General features: G+C 34.8%; 1 protein-coding gene across 7 annotated transcripts in view; it reads left to right on the forward strand.

Moving 5' to 3' along the window:
- The first annotated feature begins 477 nt into the window (after positions 1 to 477).
- The window catches only part of LOC100375734 (calcium-activated potassium channel subunit alpha-1-like), a 124,345-nt gene continuing 105,982 nt past the window's right edge, over positions 478 to 18,840 (forward strand). For all 7 annotated transcript variants that reach the window (XR_014927440.1, XM_085493822.1, XM_085493824.1 and 4 more), the window contains exon 1: positions 478 to 940. Coding sequence is in view for 6 of the 7 variants with exons in the window: in XM_085493822.1 (XP_085349948.1) it covers positions 590 to 940 (351 nt within the window). In the remaining variant the exon portion in view is untranslated. The remainder of the gene's footprint in view (positions 941 to 18,840) is intronic.

The raw sequence follows: 18,840 nt of genomic DNA on the forward strand, positions 1-18,840 counted from the left end.
CAACACGGTCGACGATTTTACAGACATTCCTTCTCTACAAAATATATTTCACACAAATTTTGATGACATGTGTCCAAATAAATTGAAAAGTGTGAAATCAGAGCAATCTGGCATGTTTTATTTATTAGAATATATTTCCTTCGATGTATTGCTGGCTAGAATCAAGGTTAAAATCATATCTAAAACATACCTTTATAATATTTTTACTTTTTAAGTGTGTACTCGCTTGATTTCGTCGTCTTCGTCCCACAACCTTAATCTATGTTTTCGTTGAAATTGGTTGACAGTGAGTCACGCTAATAATCTTGACTTTGTAGTTTATTTCGTTTCATTTCTTTGTACTACTTTCCGATTATTTTATACGCACTCGTCATTCATATGCAAAGCAGAATATGCTTGACAGATCAGTGTAAAGAGCGCCACCTACCGATCGCGCCGAGCTTATGAATTATTCATGAACCAGTCATAGTGTTCTCGCGGGTGGCACAACACAACACAACATATCCACTGTAGTAGATCGTGAAAAACGCTGAAAATGGACGACTCGTCGTCGACGACATCTTCATTTTATTCCCAGAACTGATACAATATGTCGTTCGCTAACCTCACACCTTCGGAGTGTGAGGCCACGGGATGTGGCTACCCAGAATGTTTGGAAAGAAAGTGGTATATTTTCTTGAGCTCCAGTTTGATTACATTTTTTGGAGGACTGTTGCTGATTTTGTTGTTCAGACTTTTCACTTACGTTTGCCTACGGAGTGGCCGTGTTGGCGAAGCGGCGGCGTCGAGTTCGAACGTTAAGCCGGTGAAGGGGGGAGGGGTAAATGGGAATCCAGGCACAACGTTAAAGAGCTCAGAATCAGAAGTCGGGTGGATGACATCGATTAAAGATTGGGCAGCAAGTTTAATTTCAGCGCAGACCATCAGTGGTAGGATATTGGTAAGTTACATTCCAATGAACATTTCTTGCATGCTGCACATTTCAACTTGCTCCGTAAACTGACGCATATAACGTTACTGTATGCCCTGGATATTATTTTAAACCCGTGCTGTCCCGGCCACAGGCGCCAGATCTGTCGAATGAAATGTCGATGTCTCTGTGTTTTTTTTTAAATTGGAAACCACCTATATTTCATTCAAAGATAATGTACATATTTACTTTTCTACCATGTTTTATTTCAAGCGCGCGATCTCCACGATCAGCCTGATCAAGCGGCTTTTCCCCCCTGATATTATTACCTAATGAAAGTACCTGATCTCGGATAATTGCAACAAAATGAATTTTATTAAATCTTTGAAAATTGTCGAGATGAATGAATGGTATGGGTTACGGAGATTGGCCTGTCACTGATGACATTACGTATTCTACTCTCCTGAGCGACGTACATGTGTATTGTCGATACAGCGGTTACCACCACTCTTTTTCAGGTAGCTGGTAGACCGACGCCGTACAGTTTGCTATGAGCCATACTTTCTTATTTGCATACCCGTTACTGGCACAATCACTTGAGAGATAAAAATATTGATATTAAATCTTATTTAATAATATTTTTAAGCTCAAGTGACTGTTCACACATGTAATGTCACTAGAAATTATCATATTTCTGGGGACAATTGAATATTGTTAAAAGTAGTAACTAGCTATCACATTATCTTAGGTATGATTTACTGATTATGTAGACAGATTGGCACCATCCTGTAAGCATTTGTTCTAATTATACAAATCATTTTGTTTTTATTTTTATAGTTAATTTTATCCTAAACATAAATTATGTGTACGTCTCAAACTCCTCTGTCAAACAAAGTCAACTATTTCCTGTAATCGTAACCCTTTGAATGATTTTTATCACTTTTCACAGATAAAAATTGGCGTAATTAAAAAAAAAAAAATTTGATCAAGACCTATGCACCCAATTGGAAATTATGTCCAAAATATTATTTGCTTGAATTTTTAAATGGCAATAGCCACGTCCTGTTCGATATGGGACATGCGCAATTTCAAATGCCCTGTAATCTGGAAAATTACACATGAACACTCTGGTGTGTACGAAACTTTGAAGTATAAAACCTGGTGCAAATGCATTTGTTTACATTTTCAGGGGCGTTTTTGGCCCTGGATATTTTTCCCCTGAACATTTTGGCGGGGCTTTTTCGTGCGATCGTTCTGACTTAATGAATTCATGTCAAATTTACTGGGGCATCTGGGCCATTGAACAACTGGGTATGTCATGCTCTGTATATGAAAGTTAACTAGTACAGCACTTTACATGAGAAGTGAATATACTATTAATTACGTAATAATGTTATTCTTAAAATAAATAAATTTATGTAGTTATCAAAATATATGCAACTATTTTTTTGAAGGTACATGTATCTTGCTTAAAATAACAACCAGGGTATTGATATTGATAATTATTCTACTAGTATACCTACTATGTAAAGTACTAGCTAGGTGAGGTAAAAATATTTTGTGCCTTTCATATCTGATAGTATAATTTTTTTCTATGTGTGTGTGTGTTGTGGGGTATTAAGGTAGAGGTTGTGAAAAGGTTAGGGTTAGGCAAGGGTTTCCTGAGCCTATAATCCAATCAGTATTTTCTTTATTTCTCGTTATTTGTTATCAACTAAATATTGGAATATTCAGTTACTTTTCCAATTATTATGAAGCATATTGGCAGCTATCCGGAGATGCATTCTGAAAGCGCTACTAAAAATTAAACAACTGATGCATAATTTAATTGAACTTATTAGTCAGACAGGCAGGTGCTTCTGAGCTAAATTTCCTTTTGCATTGGAAATGATTTAACCCCCCCCCCCCCAAGAAAGTTATTGCCTTTTTTTTTTAAATATTTTAATTGATATTTTTGATAAAAATGTTGATCAAAATGCTGCTAATTTTATGCTTATGTTTTTTAAACATTATGTTTTGTTTGACATTATCCATATATAAGCGGCAGCATCCCATAATAGTCTGATTCTGTCATGTCTAATTAAAACGTGATATCTTTCCCCCAGTGTGTTAGTACATTGAACATAATCAAGATGTAATTGTAATTCCTACACTGACCTGTCACGAATCACTGGTGAAATATTAATGTCTATTGAATTAATGTTACGGCTGAAATTGATAATTTTGCTGTTGTTGTTATTTTTTTTTTTAATAAATAAAACAGTCATTCAGTATATTGCTGTGATAACAACACTGTGCTTTTTTACCTATGCCTCGATTGTTAGTGTCTTTTCTAACTAGATTCCCCCATTTATGTCACTTGTTAACAAGATTCCTGGAGAATGATTATGAATGTGGCTTAGGGCTGGGTCATTGTATTTTACCAGGAGGGGTGACCACGGATTGAACTTGGGGATTCTGAGTGCATTTATTTTAAATGCCAAAACAGTTTCATGCAAAAATTGAAATTGTGAAAGATGTACATTTTTTTTTTTTTGTATCCGATTATTTTGAAGGATATAAAAAAAAAAAGTCAGGTTGAGCATCTATTCAATAGTTTTTGTAATCTTCCATGAAGCAGACATTTTATCAATTCTCATTTCTGTGTTGGTAGTTAATACTATATTTCAATCTTTATATATTTCCACAGAGGGACATTCGTGCAAAGTTATTTAAATTGCTTATTGATCTTTATTTTCATGCACATTTTTTTTACAATCTGACCTACCCATAATGAAAATAATGACTCCTTCCCATTTCTTCATGGTGTGTGTTTTCCACATTTGACTAGTATTTAACTTGCCTCAAAGTTTAATTTTATTTTTTAATATTTTATTAACTTCTTATTGAATTACCCATATTTGAAATGGAAGATAGCTTAAGTTCATATGCAAGTCAACTAACAAATTACCAGTATATGTAAATAGACGTATTTACCTTGTGAAAATTTTGTTTGTAAAGTGTCACCCCAAGTTACAGGAAAAAAATGATGTACTTACTAAATAAAAATTACAATGGGAGACAAAAGTAAGTAACATAAATAATAGCGTCCTGTTATTCCCTGGTGTAATCCCAGAGATTAACAAATACCCCTTTAAGTACTTGATATTGTAATATAGCATTCAGCTGGAGCCTGGTTTTTAAATACTATTTTTGACCTCCCAGGGTAGTTTGTTGTTCAGTAAATTCTGCATCTTAATTATGTTTTGGGTTTACACAGATGCAAATGACAGACATGGAAGCCCAAAAAAACCCTATACATAAACACATGTCATGATTGTCCAGTGGAGCCTCCTAAGTGTTTATATTTGCCTTTTCATATGATTTATCTGAAGAAGAGCATAGAGGCAGTTGCTAGGCAACATTAGAATTGGGGATGTGTCTCCATGGTGCTTCCTCATTAGTGATGGGCCCCTTAGGGAAAATGTCCTTGATTTCAAATCTAACTGATGAATTATTTTTGTTCATGAATGCCATCAAATTAATATGTGTATGAAAACATTATATAATATTTTGTAATGTCAAATATACTACTTGGAGCCAGTAAACTGAAATTTTTATATCTCATTTAATTTGAACTGCCTTTTCAACCTCTGTCTTTTTAAAAACATTTTTTTTTTCACTATTTGGTTTAACGGCATACAATCAATAATTCTTATTTTTGTAATTGCCCGTTTCCATAACTGTATTGTTACCTAAAGGGTGAGGGCTGATGTGGAGTATTTTCAGATTTGGCAGTCTGTCTCATTTGAATTGAAAATAGTGAAAAAAAAAAATGATGTTATTGTAAGCCTCAACATAGTAATATTTCTTGCATACAGTTTCTAAGCGAACACTATTGAGTATTCAATGGCTGTTATTTCACATACAGAATTACTGAAATTTCACAAAAAAAAGTTTCTTTGTGCATTTATATATTCACCATGTTAAAAATAGTTCATTGGTTCTCTATAGTAGTACATTTGTAACATTCCAGCATAAAATAAATGCAATTTTTAGTTCATGTGTTTTTCTAATAGAGCAAATACAGTAACAATAAAAAACCTTTGAATGCCAGTCAACTTTTGTCTTTTTTCACAAAGTAATCCCTCTAAAATGTCGTACTAAAGTGTTGGGAGGGGGGGAGGCACTATAGCATTCAAATGGTAAAGCGCATCACAACCCACCCCCCTCAAATTATGAAGTGATGTACCCTGTTTTATACTATTGTTAACACTGGTCGATGAGCAAGCTTTCTGAAAAATGTCAATTTGAGTTTCAATTTTAGCTGTCATCATCACAAACTAAACTTTAGGAGATCTAATTGAGTGCAAACTACATGATAAGCCCCAAAGCGCTGAAAAGTAGTGGTAAATATAGTACAGCAATTAGACTAAAGTACCGGCTTCAATGATAATGTGTCTTATCACTGCTTGAGGCAAGATCCCTCACCCGACGTACCTAGTCAGTAGTCTAACATAATCTCTGCTTCTAACTTCTATGAATGATACCCCTTCCCATCCCCCTTTCCTCAATTTCATTTCCAGCTTTTCCATTGGTTGATTGTATCAGTTCATCGTTTTGCACAAATAACACTTTAGGGAAGGATTGTTGACCTCAGATTTTATTTCAAACTGTGTTTGCGCTTGTCAAGGATGGATGTATTTTTAACATTCAGTGTGTATAATGTAATGTACATTACTTGAGATCGGAGTGGTTGTAGTAGGCAAGCTCTCAGTCGTGTCTGAAAAAAATAAGACATTTATTACTCTCGAAATGAGCGTATGTTCCAGACCATTGCGCTTGATGATCTTTCATTTCCTGTAAGATCCAAGTGTGTAAAATATCTCATGATTATTGAACACTATGATCTTGCTGATGGAAGCGCAATCAGACATACCCCACTATTTTTAATAATTTATATTTCACTTCACAGAATGAACATCTATAATCGTATTTATGCAAATTTGACTCTCGCGAACCATGATTAAATCTTGGAGCATTTCAAATTTAATTAAATTGTGCATGAAATAGTGTGATTTATGATTTTAATAGAAAACTCCTTGACGGAACCATTTCCATCTTTAAAAGTTTACCTTCTAACTACGTCTGCAGTCGGCAAACGGACAATTATTTATCAAGCATTCGTAGGTAACTAGACCACATCGCATTGCTGCAGACACTGCTATAAATACGACTTGTTAGCCACACCCATGGTTACTCCCATAGGATATACATATAATTATCCTCTTGTGAGTCGGCCATCCTTTTTACTTTCTAAAGGTTCAATTTATTTACTGTAATGTAATAACACTGTGCTAAATGCCCATATGTAATTAAGCCTATGGTGATGTTGTATACACGTAGTGTTGCCAACCAGCTTGTATCGCCCAAACCATTTCTTATGATTAATATTATGAATTTGTCAATATTCAAATTATCTAAAAAAATCATTAAATATTCTTGTATGGCTTGCTGATGTAAAAATAAACTGAGGATTTTAAGAAAGAGTATGAGCAACAAATTATTGTGTAATTTTTACACGGTAAATAAAACCAATCAGTATATATACTCGTTTTGTAGATTACTAACACTTTAGTTAATTATAGAAAGCGTTCGCACTCCAGGTTACTCTGCATTATCCTTAGGGACGAATACCTTGTGATTTCACTTGTCTGACATCATAAACATTGACAAATTACGTAAACTAACATGTTTTTGTTCAAACGCTGATATAGTGGCTACTACATGTAGGTATGCAAATTTATAGTTTAAGCGCAGGAGAGTGAAACTGATTTAATTTCTAGCAATTTAATGACTGTAATTTTGCTTTGAAATAGGATTTCCCTTGTGTTTGCATGGATTGCAATATAAAGCTGCTATGATTGCTTTCACTGTTTGCTTTGTTGAGTAGTGGCTTCTCTCTGTGTTGTTCTGTTTTAATTATATGCATGAACTGGTGATCCCTGCCGATCAGTTGTGATTTGTTACCGATTAGTGGATCTATCAGTGCATATGGAATGTAATCAGCCCCCCTCCCTATCCACAGTCAGACAAGGCTGTTGTTTGTATTTTTATTTGCATATTAATGATTTAATATTCCATCACATGTGTGAATATGCCTTTGATGTAAAGGTGGAAGGTGCCAGCTTCAGCTGAATATTTCTCTGTTGCAAATGCATGCGTTGATGAGGGGGGATGTCTATAGGAACTAATGTTTTATAGACCAGATTGCAACCGAGGTATTTTTACATTCATATGTTGAAGTTTTTATAACCTAGTAACAGTAAAAATGACATCAATGTTTCCTTCCATTAATCTTCCTACCAAGACAATGGTACCCCTGGGCAATGGCGTCCTGCCAAAATCCTAGAAAGCGAATGGCTGAGATCGGCTGTTAAATTAAAGCAAATCTAAGTACTGTGGTTAGCGGTATATACATATGTCAACATGGTATTTATTAAATCTTTTATTTATAAAAAAATAGATAATTACATTTAGATGCTGGATCCACCATCCGAGCCACCGCTAGAAATCTGTAGAAAATGAACTTCTTCTTCCTCCTATTTTATAAAATTTCGCTTTGTTGATTTTGATGCATCTCTGTGCAGCAAAATTTGTTCATGAACGTGACAAGAGCCTTAAAATTATGTGAAAATACAGTTTTGAGTTTTTAATCATGTGATTTAAAATCGATTAATAAAATCGTGCCAACTGGCATGAAATTGAAATACCTCATTCTTTTTTTGTAATGGATTATAATTTACTCCAGTCATAACCTCTTGACATTTGAACTTGGTGGTTAAAAGTTCATCTGCCAGTTTTGGTACTGACTGAAGTTTAATAACGCTGTCAAGGGAACACAAAGCAAAGTGATACAATCAGTTTTGTATGTTTGTGTACGCTGCATTGAGGGCACATTTTACATGTATGCCAGCAACACATGTACCGCACACACATTGTTCTCGTCTTTGTAAAAGAACGCCATTGTTTTGTTTTTTTTCGTCTTCACACATGCTATTGTGTTGTACTGAGCCAGGACTTATAAACACATGCTGTGTTTACCTGTGACAACATGTAAGATATACAGTATAACACAAAACACTTTGTAGAGGTGTGCTTAAAAAGATATTGTGTGAAAGTACATCATCTATAGTTATTCAATACATTTACTAGGCACATGAATGATTCCTAACACGCTTCACATAGATCACTTTATCATCACTTTCTACTCTAATATTTCTGTTTCATTAGAACCAACTGATACATGTTGAATCACCGAGTGTAAAACACTTTGAAATAGCCGTACTATTTCACCAGCAGGATCTTGTAATTCATGTTGGTGAAGTACAATTTTAACCGGATTTTAATTCATGTAACTTGGAATTTTTCCTTGACTGTGGGACTAGAGTGACATGATCACTTGTATGCATTGTATGCATGATCTGTACACTGTACTGTGTGCAGTAAAGACTCACTTAAGCAATGTATTCCTTTAGCAATCCAGAAAATGTGCTCGGACTGCCCAGATCGATTAACGAATGTGCATATACCGGTAGATCTATTTATTACATCTATGTACCAAAAGGGACCATGACACTGAGCAAAAGGATCATGTCGCTATAGTTATAAGAAATGACAATACAGCAAATGAACATTGACATTGACATTGACATTGAGCATACATTGTAGTATATCATTCTATATATTCCCTCAGGTGAAATAAGTACATTTACACGTACTGTAATGTTTCTGCTTCTGTCATAATCACCTCCTAATAACTGCCTAATACACAGGTCTAAACTGATCAGATAGCCGTAGTCAGTAAAAGCCAACAGTTGTTGTTACTGTACCTTTTAATTGCCACGTTTTTTGTCTATAAAGCGCCCAAATCATAACGGGATACCTTTTTTGCCACTCTTGTGCGACAAAAGCCAACAACCTTAGCCTATATATCATGTAATTATAATTAGCCATTTTTGAGCAACGATTATCCAAAAATCGCCTTTTAAGGGCATAGGCTTATATCGATATAGTGAGTGTACAAACGCAAGGAGGATGATCTGCGAATAAATCTGGAAGAGTAGAGAATTTCTTATAGTAGCATTTAGTCCGAACAAAGCATATGATAGCATATGATTCAATTGCATAACAGCTAATTAGCGCCTATTATTATGTAAATTAGTTCATATTCGTTGTTATATTACAAATAAACAAGAATCAGATATGATTATGAAGCGCTGTTGGCATGTATTCGAACAGGTGATGTTTCGCCTCATTTCTATATTCATTGCATATCTCCAGGGCTGCGGAATAGTGTGTGATAATAACAGTAATAATGCGCAGTGCAGCAGATTAAAATCTCTTTGTCCTAATTATTTCCTACAGGAAAGCCATTCAGTCTGATTTTCTGACTACTGTAGTTCTCCCATTTTATCCGAACAATTCTACGGATGAAATTGCAATATTTTGTTTTCGTTCTTACCTAAATGGCAGTTGGATTTTTCTAATCCCTCAGTTTATTTGGTTTTAAACAAAATGATTATTTGTGGCTGGGAATATTTCGCTATTTTAATCTGTTCTGCATCTCTGTTTTTACGCTTTTCTCGGTTGCGACAAAGACAACTTAACATCTTCAAATAAGCCCTGTAGAGTTTTCTAATTACCTATATTGCAACGAATCAACTCAAATTGTTTTATATATCAATGGAATTGAGTGAGATGTTAAATATATACATAACTAATAATGATATTCATAATGACTAATGCCCACGCATCTAGGCCATCAATACATGGTAATTTGTCTGCTTGGTATTAGTCTATAGCTAACATTGAAAATATATAGAAATTTAGAAAAATGTCAGAATCGGTAAACAATAATCATACATTATTTAGGAATAAATCTTTTTAATCAGGGATCATAAAAGTTAAAGTCAAATTTGAGTTTTAAATCTACTGAGCATGTTTCTGAGCATATGTACATTACGGGAGAGAAATTCTAATCAAATATAATAATATAGTGAAATATCTCATTAGCAACCAACTAATATGAATGAAAATTTTTTGAAAATTTATAACAATATTAGGATTCATATTAATGATGTATGACGGAAACCAACACCTGAAGTAAGATAACATTGGCGATTTTGATAATAGTTCAGACCTCTGTTCAGAGAATAAATTCTGTTTCCATGGCATTGATTCATAATATGGAAAGTATGAAGAATATAAGTGATTTAATTTTCACCAGGAAAATATCATTAAAGCATTACATTGGCTAATTAAAATTTAAATCAGAGTGTGGTTGCGTGTCTTTTATTTTGTATAGCATAGAATGTACACTACATCACATTCAAAATGTTAAATTATATTGCACCCAACAGAATAAAATGTATAAATAGAAAAACACAATTAAAATATTGAGATGATTTTTAATACTTTCTGAACGTACATTGTAATTTTTTTTTTTTCTAAATACAATATTTCAGTTTCAGAATCAGAGCATGCAACAAGCTCTCCTCTTTGTTACTGTGGAATACCTTATTTTCGCTGGAATTAATTTTCGCTGAAATGGCTTTTTGGTCGTTTTGCTTGGAATTTATTTTCACTGATTTTTGATTAGTTTAATGTGAAATATAGGAAAAAAAGTATATTCACTGGATTTTATTTTCACGGAATCATCCCTTCAGCGAAAATAGCGAAAATCAATTCCAAGCAAAAATAAAGTATTCTACAGTATTTTGATTTTTAATTTGTTCACGTAATAGTATTTGATTCGATTTTGTCAGCGGAAATTAGACTTTCATAGTGTTGTTAAATATTGCGCTCTTTCACCTGGCTAGTACCCAGTATATCAGTGTTAGACTAATCTACTATCACTTTCACATACCAGATTGAGATGGCAGATCCGACAGACGATGCGCTTGATGACTTCATTAAATTGCAGAATTGTAATTATGTTAATTGTAATTATGTTAATTGTAATTATGTTAAATGTGTGTATAAATGCTGTTCTGATGTTTGCAAAGTTGAATATAATCATTAGTAGAATGTCTTTTTTCATTTTAAATGTTTATTCAATTGATAAATAATATTGATGACATGACAGATATATTTTCGCAATTTTTAATTACGTATACAGTCAACGTAACTGATTATGTGGCAGCTGCCACAACAAACAACTAGTCGAATCATGCAATTTGCAGTTTTTCTTTTTGTTCTTTTTTGTCATAATTTTACCGATCATCGCCTAGTTTACTCCCTAGTTTGCCTGAAAATCTGATTTGTTGGGTGATGAATGCCAGAAAATATGATATTTTTAATAAAATTGCATTATTATCAAATTTCCTCTTTCAAGAGGATTCACATTTTCCAAATACTAGTAAGTGAAAATAAAGGATGAATTGATAAAATATTCAACGTCATGTTCAGTGTTTACTTGACCCGTATGAATGCCTTGTATGTGAATGGATATGCAAATTAATTTAATTCCATATTTCAAAGAGTACATATGTGATTTGTATACCTACAATAAATACACTGACATTGTACTTGAAGGCTTACCTGCCTACAAAGGTTATATCAGCTGTCAATCACAATCTGATTTATGAATGTATTTATTCTTTAACTTGCTGCTTGAGTGACACGAGGGGGCTTTTAAGTAGAATGACATTATGTTGTTTGGGTTATACCAGTGTGTGATCTCTCTAGAATCTGGTCTTTGTCAGACTTGCAGCTTACGGAAAATAGTTCACTGTTGAGAGGATAACAGGATTTCCTTTTCAGAGTGTAATGGACCTCTGACGCAAATTTCTGCTTTGATACTGCTGAGTGTGAGAGAAATACAAGACTTATTTTTGCGCTTTAAATAGTGTTCCGTTCTCTCCTTGTCAGGTCAATCGTTTCAAACACCGTGGTTACAAACGTCAGAGGCGGCGACACCATCTCTTACTAGGGGGTCCTGGGGCGTGATCCCTGAAAACATTTTAAAATCTAGACCCTCTGAAGTGCTATTTCTCGCATTTTGAGAGGCAAATATTGCACAAAGGGTTTCAGCTTGAATTTTGAGGGGGCGACCTCCTCAACATTTTTTTAGAGGAGGATGGCTGCCTTCCCCCTGGTGCCGCTGCCACTGATACATGTTAGTCAGAATAACAGTAGATGTATTGACAAGCGAGATTGAAACACTGTTAAAGGAGCACAATCAAGTCTCTCACTTTCACTGAAACCTCGGCTGCCATTTACACCTAAAGATCGAAAAACATCATCCAGCACACTGCTAACCAGTTCAAGTTCAAGTTTTAGACACGAGTATTTTAAGACAGATGTGTGTATGTACTTACATATAGTGACTATTTATCATTTTAATTCTATATATATAAATTGTTTTTGCTCTTGATGATTAGTTCGTACTTTGTTCCCTGGCAACAAATATCAAAGGTAATGTTGGTTTTTATACTGGCCAGAAAATTATCATATTATAATTTAAATTTTATGTTAGATTTATCAGTATTATAGTCAACTGAATCAAATAGTTAGAATTATCTATCGGTATACCTTATGTATATTAGATAAGTCATTTGATGGTTAAATCTTATGACCATTATATATTTTCGCCAAGTATTCATTCTCCAAGCCTATTTTGCTAAAATGGCATGTAGCTATTTTAAAGTGGTTGTAGTGAACTGTGTGGTGTTTTTTCAATAATTGTCATTTTACTGTGATCTTATTTAACCATGCCGTAACCATGGCAATTCTTCAGTGCATTTCATAGGATGAAAAATAACTGTCAGTAAAAATCATTGATTTTCATCGTCAGTTTGTTTCTTGTAAAAAGTTACATACATTTAGATCACTAACCTCTAATGTCTAATCTGTATTAATTTAAATATATTTCACATGCGGTGTTGAAATGGGAATCGTTAATGAACAGATGTATAATACGGAAATATGTCTATTCAATGATACAATAACAGCTGGCTGCTAATTGAGAAATTTTGTATAACACCATATTTTAATATTTTGATTAATTACTGTCAACTTTGTTTTTATCCAAGAATAATTTTTTTCCTTCAGAATTTAATTTCCTTTCCACTTAAACAGTAAATTATTATTTATAACATGTATTGCAATACACAGAGGAGCAAAGTATATGCTCTCCTTTCATTTCCTACCTGTCAATGTCTACCATTGTGTCTCATTGTCAGCGTGTTAACGCACAGCTTGTTGATGACATCACATGGTCAGTATGCAAATGAGATGACATGTTACTTGATGATGTCCTTATGTCAGCACGCAATTTTTATAAGATGTCCCATGACGTGATGACATATTGTCAATATGTAAATAAGAATACATTTTGTATGAAAAATCACATCATGATAATACCGTACTTATCCGGGTAAGAGCCCATGTCTGGGCAAACGCCCACCTCCCACTTTTGACACAATAAAGAAGTTGAGGTAATATCCGGGCACATGCCCAGGGGGTCTTTTTCTACACAAAACAAAAAAACTATTTTCTATTCGTTGACTGTGGTTGTATTAACAGTTGACTTTCTTGAAGTCTGCCGTGATACTTATAAAAATTGTTAATTGCGTAAAACAAGGAGTGAACACAAAATAGCTGTGACAGCTTTCTGCCTTCAGGGCAGCGCGTTCACCGCTGATTTTTTTCAGAATCATAACAGTCAGCAAGTCTATAAAAATAAATATTGAAGCAGAAATGATAGTTCTCTTTTTGAAATATGTCGTGGCCCTAAAAAGGGCCGGCCGTTTGGTTTGTGCTTCCTTAGAAACAATTCAAGCAAATCGTATAAGGAGAGCCGCTATTATATAAAGCAAGTGTCATACTTGTTCGGCTCACAGGCCTGTGGTTCAGCTTTAGCATCGTCGACAATGAAAACAATGTTGCAATATTGTAGCAACCCGTACCTGGGAGAATGGTTGAAATCACGTTATTTTGGCTTTATAAATATTTTGTAGCAGCTTGCGAATCCATAACTGGGGCCAGCAATTTTGCAATGTCACGCCGAAGACTGCCAACTTTTTTACAATCTTTTATCACCTATTACATTTCTGTCATGAAAACTATTCTTCTGTCGTTGGATAAAAAAAAACTTCCTATTTCAAGTCCACCGCGATATCTATATAGTGAGACATTCCAACCACCGGAACTTGCTGAATGATAACTTTCACTGTGATTAATAAGCGTCCAGTCTGATAAGAAAACAATGTCACGATTTGACCTTTATGATGAAATACTAGTAGTGATGTCATTCTTAGCCAATCAGTAAAGCAGATGCATAAAGGTAAAATAAGATTGCTCGACTGTAAACAAAAGCATCGTGTGCCATCGCAGCAGAGCGACCCCATTTTTCTTGTCTCTTTATTAGTCCCCGTTCGTCCGAAAACGGGGACTTATAATTTGGTCTCTGTCCGTTCGTGCGTCCGTCCGGAGTCATATCTCAGAATCCCTTGGACCGATTCCATTCATTCTTTGCATGTGCCTAGTACTTTATTTGGGACATATGCACATGCAGTGGTTTAGAGATTCGATTTAAAATGGCTGACTGGCAGCCATCTTGTTTTTTGAAAATGTTGTATTTTGGACATGCTTTGTCAGTTTTCATTCAAACTTGGTAAATTGATTATACATGTTAGGATACATGTCCATGATGATTTATTTCACAATTGGATCAAAGATGGCCGACTGGCAGCCATCTTGTTTTTTGAAAATGTCGTACTTTGGACATGCTTTGTCAGTTTTCATTCAAATTTAGTACATAGATCATATATGTTAGGATACATGTCCCCAACCGTCCGTGAGTTCCTGAGTCTGTCCATCCGACCGTCCGTGTGTTCGTCTGTCCGTGCGTCAGTATATCCAACGTCATATTTCAGAATCCTGTGGACCGATTCCGTTCATTCTTTGCATGTGCCTAGTACCTTATGTGGGACAAATACACATGCAGTGGTTTAGCGATTCAATTCAAAATGGCCGACTGGCAGCCATATTGTTTTTTGAAAATGTTGTATTTTGGACATGCTTTGTCAGTTGTCATTCAAACTTAGTAAGCAAATAACACCGAATAAACAGCAAGGTAAAGACTACGTCTAATTATAGTAAATACGTACTGCGTATGTGACTCGAACCGGCGCTCGCGTACGGCACCTAATCGCCTAGCTTCACGCCACTACACGTCTTCCCCTCGGCCACCAGGCATCCCCAAAAAAGGATGCTTAATAACCGAGCTTATTACGTGCAGAGAACATGAAACCCGTCCACGCGATCCGCGCCACACAGCGTGGCCAGAATGCGGCAAAGGCCTTCAGATCTGGCTGTAGTAAGATGGTGAAAGTAATGGTACAGCATTATAACAGTGAATAAGTACTGAGAAATAATTTTAAACTCATAGTTGCTGTCGACATAGGAAGTAAAGTAAGCAAATAACACCGAATAAACGACAAGGTAAAGACTACGTCTAATTATAGTAAATACGTACTGCGGGTGTGACTCGAACCGGCGCTCGCGTACGGCACCTAATCATGTGATTGAGTGACCATTTCACATGAGAAGCTTAACAGTGATGTCATGTGATTGAATGACTATTTCACATGAGTAGCTCACAAATAGTGATGACATCACCATGTGATTGAGTAACTATTTCACATGAGAAGCGCAACAGATTTTGATATCATGTGATTGAGTGACTTTCATATGAGCTCAACAGATTATGATGACATCACTATGTGTTTGAGTAACTATTTCACATGAGAAGCTCAACAGATAGTGATATCATGTGATTTAGTGACTATTTCATATGAGCTCAACAGATTATGATGACATCACCATGTGATTGAGTAACTATTTCACATGAGAAGCGCAACAGATTTTGATATCATGTGATTGAGTGACTATTTCACATGAGAAGCTTAACAGTGATCATCATGAGTGATGTCATGTGATTGAATGACTATTTCACATGAGTAGCTCACAAATAGTGATGACATCACCATGTGATTGAGTAACTATTTCACATGAGAAGCTCAACAGATAGTGATATCATGTGATTGAGTGACTATTTCATATGAGCTCAACAGATTATGATGACATCACCATGTGATTGAGTAACTATTTCACATGAGAAGCTCAACAGTTATTGATAACATCACCTTATGATTAAGTAGACATTTGACATGAGAAGCGCAGTCACATTGTGATGACATATAACCCTCTATTGTATATATGTACACAACTGTATACTGTTTTGTTTCACATGCTGGTATATGTATATACATGATAATGATTCGTTAAGTAGTCAGCTAATGTCAAGACATATAATCACATTTCATTTTTACACTTTTACAGTGTGGATTAATTCTATGCCTTATTCAAAAAACTCAATTTTTTTCCAGATAATATTTTGTACAGAATAAAAACAAGCAAAAGTTGATGACTTATGTCAAGTATAATACTCATTTAACACCATGAAACATTGTAAAACATTTCCAACCTTAAGTTATTTGTGTGAAATTTATTCACTTTGCAGTATTTGTAATGATGCACTTTACTTGTGAATGCTTTTTGATAGTACAGTGTTACATAAGTGCTTTTCCCGGAGCGGAGCGGAGCTACATCACAGAACATTCTACGTTGCTAAGAAGCATACCACTGTACTATATATTTCTATGGGCTTTGTGCGAACTGCTATGAAACGCTGGTGAAAACTTTGATGTAATCATGAACAACAGTTTATGACTGTTGCTTTCATTGGTTGTGGTTGCCAGGTGGTATAAATGCCTGCATACATGTATTAGCTCCCCTGAATATGGTTATATCAAGATTTCACTTTGAAGTTTCAACATTTAATTTTACTTGACACTTGATTATTTCCTGGAATCAAGCAAACGACTGCCTGAACTCAGCACCTGAAAGTCGTATATTTCCTGTGACTAAGTTGAAATAGGACGACTACCCTGGGAATTTGTGTAATCAAGTAGGGACTCTCTTTGGAATCACCTAGCTTATGGCGGTATTACAGAAATGCTTGTATAATGGGAAAATGGAAATACACGTTTATAGCCAAGATCACCTTTAAATATTTAACCCGATATGCCTAATTAGAGGTGTAGTACTCCTGTCAGTAGCCATGATATTATTAAAATTAGGTTTCTCTATAAATTCTTTATTCTCCAGAACTGTCTGAGTATATTTAACCCAATATGCCTATTTAGAGGTGTAGTACTCCTGTCAGTAGCCATGATATTATTAAAATTAGGTGTCTCTATGAATTCTTTATTCTCCAGAACTGTCTGAGTTCCTTGTCCCCAATGCTGTGTGGTAATTTAAATAGCGTGATGGGAGTGATTGACTATATCCTGTGCAAAAGCAGACTTGAGGGGATTTTAAGTCAGCTCTTAATGTGCTGAGAATTGTTCTCAAATGTGACTTTTACAAACATCTTTAGATTTGTATTATGCTTTGAATTTGTTCATGTACTTAATTTGTTAATGTAATCGTTAACACAGCAGTGTAGTCCATCATATGTGATTATGATTTCTTTTCAGCGTTCTACTGTCACCAGCTAAGTATTAAACAGTTAATTTACTATTTCTGATGTTTTTTTTCATTTTTTCTCTCGCTATTATAATTATCAGAAATGATACATAATTTGATATATAGTATTCTATTCTTAGATTAATCTCCCAGAATGCATTCCCGCTCATTAACATAACGCAGAGGGAATTAATTGATAAAACCTGCATGCTTGTGCTTAGAGACATTTCAGAAGGTATTAATTATTGAGTTGCTTATGGTTTATTAAAAGAGGATTATCAAATCAGTACGTTATACATACTCTTAATATCTTCTGGTTGCCACGTTCTCGTGGGATCTGCGAACAAACTCAATCAAGGTCAGGAAGTAATCAATGAAAGTGATTATTATAAAATTATAACCAAAATATGCTCGCCAAGTAATTGAGTTTGCGAGCTTTCTTTACAATCCCGCTTAGTGGATACAAGTATGTACATGGGTATATGCATCATGTTTTATTGCATGTTATGTAATATAAGAATGACCTGATTTTCAAAATGATCAGTTGAAAGGGATATTGGCTCCCAGACCGATTTGTCGCTTTGAAAAGAGTGGGCGATATGATGAAACTTATTATCGTAAAATGATTGTGTACTCTACTTAATTGCACTTTTTAATAGTGATGAATGTAGTGAACGACCTAATCAACATAAAGTGAACGCTTCCAATTTGTATCTTCGTGCCCATTACATGGAGGCTTGTCTAATATTATTCCTACCTTACCTATGTGGTGTTTAATTAGTCCCTGTTAGACAAACTCCAAAATGGGGATTTATGTTTTGTGTTTTGTCTGTCTGTGTGTCCTTCCATTGTAATTTTTTCATGTATGCCTGGACCAGTTTTGTCAAGGAAAACTCATAATGGTGGACACATGCACGTATATTTGATATTCAACTGGTTGACCTTTGACCGACTGATGGCAACTGTTTTAAGAAATACCTGGACTGATTTTGTCTAAACATGGCATTGACATCACTTATGGTAGGTTACCTGATGCTCCTAGTTTTGTTTTGTCTTTTCATTCAAAAATGGCCAACTTACAAACTTTTGCAAATTTACTGCCTGTTTTTCTGAGATATTTTTACAGATTTGGTTTAAATTTAGCACATAGGCAATTTATATTGATTTATGAACATCCTGCATGATAGGTTACTGATGCAAGTCAGTTTTGTGACTTGATTTGAAATGGCTGATTGGTGGCCTGTTATTTTCATGTTTTCTCAACCATTTTTAGGACTCGCTCTGATGGATTTCATTAAAATTAGTTACAATAACATAATGATAAACCTTAACAGGTCAATTTGTTTTGTCTTTCC

This window comes from Saccoglossus kowalevskii, chromosome 19 (genome assembly GCF_978046115.1).
Source record: "Saccoglossus kowalevskii chromosome 19, keSacKowa6.1, whole genome shotgun sequence".
Lineage (NCBI taxonomy): Eukaryota > Metazoa > Hemichordata > Enteropneusta > Harrimaniidae > Saccoglossus > Saccoglossus kowalevskii.